General features: G+C 38.3%; 1 protein-coding gene across 1 annotated transcript; it reads right to left on the bottom strand.

Annotated features, from left to right (window-relative positions):
* Window positions 1–406: 406 nt before the first annotated feature.
* nup35 (nucleoporin 35) lies at window positions 407–6,674 on the bottom strand. Its single transcript, XM_062431897.1, has 9 exons — window positions 6,389–6,674; window positions 5,178–5,333; window positions 4,959–5,086; window positions 4,818–4,875; window positions 2,794–2,902; window positions 2,634–2,703; window positions 948–1,076; window positions 726–860; window positions 407–632 (listed from the first exon to the last, which is right to left on the bottom strand). The coding sequence occupies exons 1-9, from the start codon at window positions 6,399–6,401 to the stop codon at window positions 555–557; spliced, it is 876 nt and encodes a 291-aa protein (XP_062287881.1). The 5' UTR covers window positions 6,402–6,674; the 3' UTR covers window positions 407–554.
* Between the last annotated feature and the right edge of the window lie 4,917 nt (window positions 6,675–11,591).

Here is an 11,591-nt window from a genome sequence, read left to right as displayed (position 1 = left end):
TGTTCATAATACACATCCATACTTTACACATTTGGATACCTGTGTGTATGTGTTTACTACATGTATGCCAAACTGCTGCTCTGCACACAGAAAAAGCAAAAGCCACCAGTGTCTTAATTTCTACTGTCATTGTGTAGTTGATGCATTGTGTAGTTTCAAGAGTTTTGCAAGTTATGTGTAAGGTTAAGTGGTTAGTGTCTAGAGTTTTACAAAATAGCCTATAGTTTCAAATATAGTGTCTAAACAATCAGAAAACTGTAATAGTTTGTATCATTGGCTGGGCAGTGATCTCCTAGTGAGTCATGTTTAACTATCACACATACAGCAGGTGTACAGTGCCACCGTGTGGCTGCTGACAGTACTACACCACTCACTTTAGAACAGAAAAACTTTATTGAGACAGAAACAGTAAAAACAGATTATAAAAGAAGGGAGACACAAAGACAACCAATCATTATCAGCATACACTCTCTCTCTTACTCTTACGCTTACGCACAAGCACACACGCACGCACACGCACACACATACAGTGTAGTGAGTCTTTAGGCTGCATGTCACCAGCCAAACATGTATTCCATCGCCTTGGAAACAAAACTGTCGTCCTTCCTGGGGGTCTGTCTGTCTGCTACCACCTGAAGACACACACAGATGTTTCTTCAGTCAAACACAGCTCAGATTTGTAAGTAGATTTAAAGTGAATGCTGATGTCAGGGATGAAAGGTCACCTGGTAGTCGCTGCCGGAGCTCCTGTAGGCAGCGCTGAGCGGTCTGATGGCTGAGCGAGGGGTGGAGGGGAGGAAGGAGGAGGAAAAGGAGGAGGAGAGGGGAGAGGAGATGGCTTCACTGCAATCCATCACACTCTGATAGAGAGAGAGACAACATCACACACCTGATGTGAAGAACTTATCAGACAACATACTGACAGACAGGCAGATTGAGGTACACACCTTGTCTATGCAGGGTTTCACTCCCACCATGATGGCATCACCAAACACTTTCCCATCTTTAGACAGAGCTTTCCTGGCCTGAAGTCTGGACTGATACTGAAGATGCATCCAGTTACCAGGAGACGCCATCTGTCAATACATCATCAATACAAACAACATCTATAATAACTAGTTTCGTTATACTGGCCGATAATGTTATATGTACAGAATATATACATTAACACACTGTTTTTTGTCATGTTCCCTCAAATGTGGTTATCAAACACACAAAGAGATGTTATCGAGGAATGACATTTTACAGTCTAACAATAAACTTTATTGTATGAAATGACATCAGTGCACTGATATAGTAAAAACACAGCTGGGAATTTAATCAGTATAAATAGCTATGAATACAAAACACACAGAACAAAAAAAAAATACACATGTTAAACTTGAATTAAGAAAAAGGATCAAATATACCTAAAATGCTGTTTATATAACTTTATATTTTTTTTAAAAATGTAATAAAAATCTGCCAATATTGGACAACATATTCACTGAAACTAATATATCTGTGAAAGGCCAAAATTGGCTGATAATATCGGCTGACTGATATATCGGTTGGGCTCTATTAATGTAATAAAGACAAACATCTGTAATCTGACACTTTAATGTAGAATCCAGTATTTATTTTCAATTGAACCAGAATCTGAAGAGCAAAAGCATGTGTAACATTCAGAATACTTATTGTCTGAACTGTATGTGTATATGTACACAAGTATATACGCTGAATATATACTACCTGTCCACACTGTCCAAACCCACAATTCATCAAGTCCATAATCAAATCTCAAATGTACTTCCTGCAGACTTTCAGAGAGTCTGCTTGGGTGCATATTTCACCAGACTTTGCTTGGAAAATTACCCATAATCCTGGGTTAATTTATATATAATAATTAAAACTAAATAATTGTCATAATAATAATAATAATAATAATAATAATAATAATAGCCAATGTAAAATATAATGATGACATTTGTTTTTTAAAGGTTTGTTATATAAATTGATAAACAGAATAACAGGCTTATAGGTTTAATTTCTTCATTATAATCTAAATTATATGAGGTAAATGGTACAGTGTGAAGCACAATGAGGATGTAATGTGAATATATAATATTAACAGTGTTAAGCAGCTCACGTAAAGACAAAATCTCACTAAGTGTTCTCTTCACATTTGTTGACAGTAACTCAGCCGACACAGCAGAACTGTCGGGAGACCTTCAGAAAAACACTAGGGTCAGGAATTTTAATTTATCTCCATGGAAACACTGGAGGTCTTTAGTCTGTCTCAGAGCACAATTTATCACAGCCCAGCACCTTTGCAGGTTCAGAGTAGAGCATCTTTCTAAACAACCAGTTTTGATCAAATTCTTCTTGTGTTGAGAAACTCCAGCACAATGTTCTGATCCAACATTTGTCTCAGTAATAAAAACCACAGCAGTTAATGTGTAATATACAGTCTGCTGCTTGTATTCATGTAACTGAGCCTTCATTTTATTTAACACTCATGTCAACATGAGGTGGAAGTTACTGCACACACTGATTCAAAAAGACAAAAAGGCCCACTTTCCTAACATCACACTGTGAAGAACAGGACTGTGTGTGTGTGTGTGTGTGTGTGTGTGTGTGTGTGTGTGTCTCACCGTGTGTTTGAGGATGTTTCCGTACTGAGCGAACTGCAGGAGGATGTAGGAGGCTGAGGCTGGAGGAAAACTAACAGACACACAAACACACTGTTGGTATATATATATATATATATATATATACACACACACAGTATCAGGAGTATATGAGTATAAATACCCAAACACAGTGACCCAGGTCTGGTCGAGCTGATCATCAGCAGACAGAGACTCTCCTTGACTGTAGAATGGATCCACCTGAGCTGGAGACAGACACAGCTGCTGCACACCTGGACACACACACATACACAGAGAGAGACAGGTAGGTGAATACAGGCAGGGGGAACAGCTGTAATCAGGTGATCACAGAGACTGTTTGACCAATCAGATCACGTGACCCGAGTGTGACACTGACATGTTTTAAGAAAGAAGTTCCTGACTGTATTTCCCAACCAGAGGTATTATCATGGACATTACGTTATCATTAACATACAATACATACTATATCATACATATTATTCATATGTGTGTGTGTGTGTGTGTGTGTGTGTGTGTGGGGGGGGGGGGTATGATTTAATAAATTAGTCAGCTGTAATATAAATGCTTCAAATATTATCTTAAAATATTTGATAAATAGTTTAAGCAGCTAAAAATAATGCATCAATAACTGAATAGTAAGGTAACAGTAATGGATGAGTGGTTGATGTGTAAACCTGAACACTGACAATCCAACTGTGTGCAATATATATTAGAACAATATTAACTTTCATTTAGTCAAATGATGTTGAACTATAAATCATGCAGTGATAGAGAATAGTGTACAGGAAGTGTATAGTCACATTTGAGATGAGAGAGAACATTTCAGCAGTAACATCATTAATATGAATTATTAGAATGTTCTCCTGACATTTGTCATTTTAACCAGCAAACTAAAACTCACTAAAAATGTTCACATGTAAAAATTCACTGATGAGGAATTTCACTGATAATAATGTTCTGACTGTTTTTGCCAGCAGACATGCTGAGTGGTCAGAGCAGGAAAAACACAGGTTTAATTAACACCAGTAATGATGACTCCATTCTATTAACTGACCCATACGTGAGCATGTTCAATATCACAGCAGGAAGTGTCTCACTTAAATATAATACAACCTCAATAAGGCTTCATTATTTACACCTTTAAAGTCAGAATAACCAATCATATTATTACACATGTAAACATCTGAAGATGATGATAAATATATATATTTTAGATGAGACTATGACTGTAATTTTAACTAAATGTTTAATTTGCTGTTGTTTTATCGTATTTATTTGTAACTTTGAGCTCCATGCCTTATATATATATATATATATAAAATGCTCTATAAATAAAGTTTATTATCATTATTATTATTAATAATAATATATCTAATCTCCTTAAGTGACAGACTGCTGCATCCAAAGTGTGTGAGGGAGTGATAGCACAGCTTCTTTCTTCCAATCAACACTGCACCCGGTAACACACACACCTGACAAACTACACTTTCTAATATACACTACTGAGCAATTTCAGTATTTCAGGTGTAATATTACTTAAGTTCAACTGTGCAGTATATGTTTACTGTTGATCATTTATTCTTCTTTATTCTGACACTAATAAAAGACTATCTTATCTTATCTGCCACCTGTTTATTGTGCTGTTAATTACTGCAAAGCAAGTGTAGGATGTGATTGATCCTGAGCTGCTGAACTCACTGGATGAAGGTTCAAACATTCATCCTTCACACTTTACTCTTTGCTGTGTGATGTGGTGTCTCTGCTTGTTTCCACTGAAGCTCACATATTACATCAAAGAATGGTGAGGTTTTTTCTGATGTTAGTGAAGGAGCTCTTATATCATTTCAGGCGAGGCGTGTCACCTCAAATTATGATACACTGCTGGAAAAACTTAGATCAGCTGTTACCTCTAAATTGGGAGGAACATTATTGTCTAAAATATCTTTGTTGCATTGTGTTGCTGGAACTTCAACTTTTCCTTTCAGCCCAAAATCAAACTACTGGAATAAACCATTCCATCCTACTTTAATAGGTGCCTTTATATTTAACTACAGTACATCAGCATCAGTATCAGTGTTGTAGAATCAATACTACTACTAATACTATACCAGCAGTAGAAAAGCCAGTGTTAGTAGTGTCAGTACTAACGTTAGTATGAGTGTGTACCTGTTCCTGGTGTCTGGGCCTGACGTGCACACAGAGGAGACTGCATCATGGGAAAAGCCTGGAGACAGACAGTGATAGAGAGAAAGATATAAAAACTGTTCTCTCTTTATTAACCTTCACATCTTCTGCCTCTGTACTGACCTGTCTGTGTGCGCTGAGAGGTGTCCCTACATTAACCAGGTCGTCATGGATACTGCGGACAGGCGGGGCTCCACTTTTATCCTTAGGGGTGGGGACGACGGGCTGCGGGGCGGATCCTCCTCCTCCCCCTGATAAAACAGAGAGTACAGTATAATCAGAATACATTGATACATCTATAGAATGAACAGTATCTATCAGCAGGTGTGTCTTCCTGCTCACCTGTGCTCTCTGTGATTGGCGAGACCAGGCTGAAGGGGCGGGGCTGCGGGCTGGCCGGAGCCGGCAGGTCACCCATCAGGAAGCCGGGTAAGAACTGAGCTCCGGGGGTCGGTTTAGGAGAGGTGGGAGAGCCCAGGGTCATCGGTTCAGATCCCACTGAGAGACAGAGACAGTTAGAGTGGTTTAAACAGGTCAACTGACAGACAGCTCCAGTCTACACTACTAGGCAGCTGTATATATTTCTACTACTTTAAATACCAGGCGCTCCTGGACTGCTGGCTTCTCCTTTCCTCTCTACACTTCCTCCCAAGTTACTTCCTGGCAGGAAATCAGACTTCTTCCCAATCCAAGAAGTAGCCACATGCAGAGGTGGCAAATCTCCATAAAACACATAAACATGTTCCTGTAAATCAGGGGTGTCAAACATGTGGCCCGTGGGCCAGAACTGGCCCGCTGAGGGGTCTAATCCGGCCCACTTTCCTTCTTGTCTTCTTTTCCTTCCTGTCTTCTTTACCAACCTTTCTTTCTTCCTTCCATCTGTCCTTCCTTCCTTGTTTCTTTTTCCTTCCTTCCTTCTTTAAATATTTTACTTCTTTACATCTTTTCCTTCCTTCTTTACATAATTTCCTTCCTTCCTTTACATCTTTTACTTCCTTCTTCTTTCTTTTCCTTCCCTCTTTTTACTGGTCCTGCCCAAATGAGGTCAAATTGGGCTGTGTGTGGCCCTTGAATGAAGATGAGTTTGACCCCCCTGCTGTAAATGAAGATAAGACTTTATGAAGCATCATGAGATACTTGGTTGTAATTTTCACTATGTACAATCTGAGCAAAGCTTTAGGTCAGTTCTGGCTACAGTCTTTATAGGATTAAGAAATACTACTCCTATTATTTTTGGCAGATTGTAGAAATAGCATGAGAACAGAGTGAGTGTTAAAGCAGCGTGTGTGTTATTAGCAGCAGTTATTATTCACTTCTCACTGGTGCAGTGTGTTATAATGTGTTTCAGTGAGAGTTCACAGCTACTTTAACCTACTTATAATCTGCTGTGTGATTTCTAATAACACGTGTCACATTTAATACAACAACCGCAGCTAACGAGCTAGCTCACAGTTAGCATGCCGGCACAGTGGAAACATGAACATATAAATAACAACATATCAGTAGAATGAACGAATGAATGAACGAATGAAGGTTTATAAATCTCTACTTGCCTTGTAGCTCCATATCTGCTTCCAAACTTTGTCGCCGCGATTTTCAAAAAGTAGGAAGTGACGCCAGGCTAACGGGATACGTTAGCTAACGAAGCTAACGCGGCTAGCAGTTAGCAAAGCTAGCGGAGTTTTCACTAAAACGTACTGATAAAGAGTTAATACTCAACCAGTGTTATGCTAGCTGAGAAAACAACCAAGCAGCTACAGTTACGTGATGTTGAACAGGGTATTTGTCAGTTCTCTGCAGTGTGTTTACAGCTGGGAGCTGCCGGTGGAGGCTGACAGCGCTGCAGCTAACACTGTCAGTGTCGAGATGCGTTCAGAGGACTTCAGGATATAATGAGTAGCATCAGAGTGAAACTGATCAAAAACTTCAGATTAAAAGATAGATTCACGTGTTACCATTTCCATGCTCAGATGGGTTAGGGTTAGGGTCAGATTAATAATTCAGATGTACACTGAATTAGTTTTTGGACGCTGTAAAAATTCCTGCTTTTTATACTGGCAGTGAAGTCTCATACAAAAATATCTGTTTGTGTTACTATCCTTCTACAGTAGCTAAAGAGAGGAAAGTAAATACATTAATATATATTTATACATATTTATAGATTCAGTCATTTTTAATGAGGGAGGAAGGAGAAATGTCATTTTAAAGTTTTTTTTAATAAGATAATGTAACTTTTTTTGAAACCACAACAGATCATTCAACATACGTCTTAAAACATGTCTGGAGTGGATCTTTAAACTCGGTTTTAAGGTGAACTCAGAGAAACTTTCAACAGATGAATGTTGAAAATAGCATTCTATTTAATTTATTTAAACGTTTTATTTGTATCATGCATTTCATGTATCCAATTCAATTCTTAATTCATTAACTAATAAATAAAAGAAAGAAAAAAACAAGCAGTAAGCTGGAGGAAGTCCACACACCAATAATAACAGAGAAAAGGAAAAAAAGGAAAGAGACAGAAAGAAAGAAAACATATTCTAATGAGACACAGCAGTTAAAAATAGCATTCTAATGTTAAACTGTGCTCACACATCATTCTGTTCTGTGGAGCTCACACAAGAAGAACAAACACATTTTAAGTGAAAGGGAACTTTATTATTATTATTATTATTATTATTATTATTATTATCATCAGACTTAAACATATAATAAGGGACGTGCTCGTGGAATGTTTGTTATGTGAACGTGCAGTCTAGAATGCATCAAACTTTACTTCACGCTACGTCATGACAATGACCAATGAGATCTATTTTTTTTTTTATTAAAAATGGGTTGGTCACATTTTTTCAACAAGACATCATCACTCTGCTTTCTCCAACATGTGCGCCTCTTCATGTTGGCGCACATTTTTAGGGTATATTAGTTAGAAAATAATATTATTTGACTAATGAAATGCTTCACAGGTTTTTCATGATTTTACGATTTAAACTTCACTGAATGTGACAGTCATCTCTGTTTGCAGTTCTATTTGATTCATTTACTTACTATTTACACAAAATTATGTATTCACAAATCCAAATAAGCAGACTTCTCAGAGCTGACTGTCCACATCAAAATATACATCTCTTTAATAACTGAATGCGCAAACAAAACGATGTTAAAATGTAAGATGTAAGACATTTATTTAACCTTTCATGATTATGATTATGATCATGATTATATTTTATTATAATCTTTAGTCCAGCCGGCGTGTTTGTGATTGTGGGCGTAAGATTTGTACACCGGCTGCTGTAAATGTTTTCTTCACTTGTTTCAATAAAGCTGTTTCGAACAAAAGAAGGAATTTGATAAAGGTAGCGCAGACATCACGGTAGATGTGATTATCCCGCTTTCAAAATAAAAGCACAAAGCCATCCAATCAAATTTTGAGTCGTAACCTGACAGATGAAGTTTTTGTAACACACTATCATGATTTACATAGAGATACACTCTATCTTCAGCTGCGTGTAATAATCTGTGTTACGCTGTGCTGCTGAGCTGAAGCTTTACAGACATGACTGCTGAGCGGATGTGAAGCGTTTCATTGCGTGCAGCTTGATACCGCCGATGTGAGCCGGTCAGCCGGACGCTCACAGCTGCAGTCAGTCACACTTTAAGAAGTTCAGACGCCTTTAAGGTAAGCAAGCTGCTGTTTCATGAACCTGTCTCAAACAACGCTTAGCAGGATGTTAGCTTTAGCCTCGTCGCGCCACAGAAAACTGAATGACACGGTGAAGCTAAGCAGCTAATCAGCTAAACGTTAACTAGCAAGTTAGATAATTGCTGCTGGTAGCTAATTTAGCTTAGCTTAGAGAGAGCTTCTCTGTTGGGTCTGGGGAACACGCAGAGATTTGCATGCTATTTACAGGTTTTGTCTGTCTGGGTCTCATGTAATGTAACTTCACCTGCAGTTCTATTCACATGAAATGAAGCTGTTCACACATGCTGCTCACTATGCTCTGTAATGCATGTTTTCCTTCATGTAATACATTTCTAAATGCTGACATTGCTGTGATTCACAACCGGCAGTTTATTTTGAAAGTGGTTTCAAAATGCTGATATGCTCGAGGACTAAATATTGCGTTTGTGTTTCTGGATTGTTTTTGGCATAATTGGATACGTTTTTTTGTTTGGTTACACTTAAAATAATATGATCATAATCGAAGGTGTTGGTCCTTCCCTGGTCTCCTTATCCAGCCACACAGCTGCATTTGACTCATTTGTTACAAAAGGGTCTTTATGGATACATTTGTTCTGGTCCACCTTAAAGGGACTCTACTATGCTTTTCCTTATTTTCATTATTATATATAATGCTATAATGTCGGATGCTCATATTAAACGTTGCCAAAGTGTCAGATAATGAGATGAACAGATGTAGAAGTGATCCCTGGAATCAAAAAGCGCTGGCTTCAGACTGCTCTAAACGCTGGGTTTCCAACGTTTTTTCTACTTTCAGCCTGAGCTGATGTCATTTAGTGACACATTTCTCTATACTGCTCCGTTCTGCTAACATTATTGCATTTTTTCATTGTTTTGGGTGTAATCACACTGAGCCATGACTTGAGTTCAGCTGGTACGCTGTGAGTGTTTTACCATTACACAGCACAGCAGGAAAATAAGTTGTTTACATCTGTTGGAGGTGTGCTGGTCATCTTCAGCTCTTCATCAAACATCATCATCATCATCACTGTGGCTGTTTCTGCTGGTAGTCTTCCTGCATTACTTCTAATTGATCCTGTGAGCTAATATCAAACAAACATCTCCATTTATCATTGTTTTAACTTTTTTTGTGTGCTGCTAATGTGTTCTTCACGTATCCGGTGAAGAACACGTTTCACCATTCTTCACAATAAAAGTCTCCCATTATCGACGGCAACTCAACACGACTCTGATATGACTGCCCCTTGGCAATTTCTGGAAAACTGGCCAGTCAGAACAGAGTGGGCTCATCAGGATGGGGGCTTTAACCCTTACATACTGTTCATATTTAGGCATTTCACAGTATCTCCGCATAATTAGTCTCTATACATAATTCCCAATCCACAGATTATTCATGTGTACCTCATCAGTCATCAATAAATTGGTGATTCATTCTTAATGAAGCTTTCAGAGAGTGTATAATCTTTAGTTTTTATGTTTTTTGTTGATGGAAAAAACATATTTACAATCACACTATCACTGGAGAACATAACACTTTCAATGACTGATGATGATGATGATCAATCAATCAATCAATCAATCTTTATTTGTATAGCGCCAAATCACAACAAAGTTATCTCAAGGCACTTTACACATAGAGCAGGTTCTAAACCAAACTCTTCAGGTTTAATTTTAAAGAGACCCAACATTCCCACATGAGCAGCACTTAGCGACAATGGCAAGAAAAAACTCCCTCTTAACAGGAAGAAACCTCAGGCAGAACCAGGCTCAAAGTGGGAGAACATCTGCCTCGACCGGTTGGGGTAGAGGGGAGAGAGAGCAAGAATAGGAGGGAGAGAGAAGCACATAGAAAATAAACATTGAAGCTAGAAGGTCCGGGACTGGAGTCTGTCATCTGGACGTCTACAGGCCCAGATTACCTGTGAGATGAGAAAGCACAGACAACTCCGGGGAAGAAGTGTAGGTTACTGAATGCATTAATAGTACATGAATGTTATTGGATATAGATGGATGGATAGAGAGAGAGAGAGGGAGGAGGAGAGAGGAGCTCAGTGCATCATGGAGGTAGGAGTCCCCCGGCAGTCTAAGCCTATAGCAGCATAAACTAGGAGCTGGTCCAGGACAAGCCTGGCTGGCTCTAACTATAAGCTTTATCAAAAAGGAAAGTTTTAAGCCTACTCTTAAAGATAGAGAGGGTGTCTGCCCTCCGGACCCAATCTGGGAGATGGTTCCACAGGAGAGGAGCCTGATAACTGAAGGCTCTGCCTCCCATTCTACTTTTAGAGATACTAGGTACATGATGATGGATAAACATTATTTTTGAATGGTGGTTTTTGAATTTTTGAATAAATATGAGGCAAACACTCCATCATAGTCCAGGTTTGTGTACCATCTCCACAAAATATTTTTAGAAAGTTGAAATATTTCCATTTCTGTATATTCAGGGTCACATGAGTTCAAGTTATCAAACTTCTGACTAAAAGGAAAGTTTTTAAAGTGTTTTTTCTTCTCTCAATTGTGAAAATGGGTTAAAGACACACGAGCTAAAACTGCCTCTTAGAGGCAGAGGCTGAACTCAGAGGCTGCAGAAAGGGCCAGCACAAGATAAATAAGGAGTTATTTGAACTGTGACTCACACAAAGCTACTCTAGTGGAGTGAACCCAGAATACAAATGAAAATGAGCAGAATAGATCCTCTTTAATAGTTTTTTGATGGCTGTAATTGTTCCCCTTGTTGATAATGGCTTTACATTTCTATGTCCAAACAAATCAAGTATCTTTCAATGTTACACTATTTTTAGTATAAATTTCACTTTTTTTATTGGGACAGTGTTTCCTTGTTAAGCTGAGGTGGAGAAACAGTGACAAAAAGAGAACATTTCATACTAAAAACACTAACTCTTGAAGATACCCACTTTTTTTTGGTCTAAATTGATTGGTTAATGCTCATCAACTTCAACTCAACCTTAGAATGTATTTATACAGTAGGAGGACTGTGGGCTTTTCCCCCTCAAGAGACAGAAGGACTACAGTCACTAATAACTAGACTTGAA

This window comes from Scomber scombrus, chromosome 13, assembly GCF_963691925.1.
Source record: "Scomber scombrus chromosome 13, fScoSco1.1, whole genome shotgun sequence".
NCBI classification, from domain to species: Eukaryota; Metazoa; Chordata; class Actinopteri; order Scombriformes; family Scombridae; genus Scomber; species Scomber scombrus.
The sequence above is the reverse complement of the archived record's forward strand: the minus strand, read 5'-3'. Positions and strand labels throughout refer to the sequence as shown.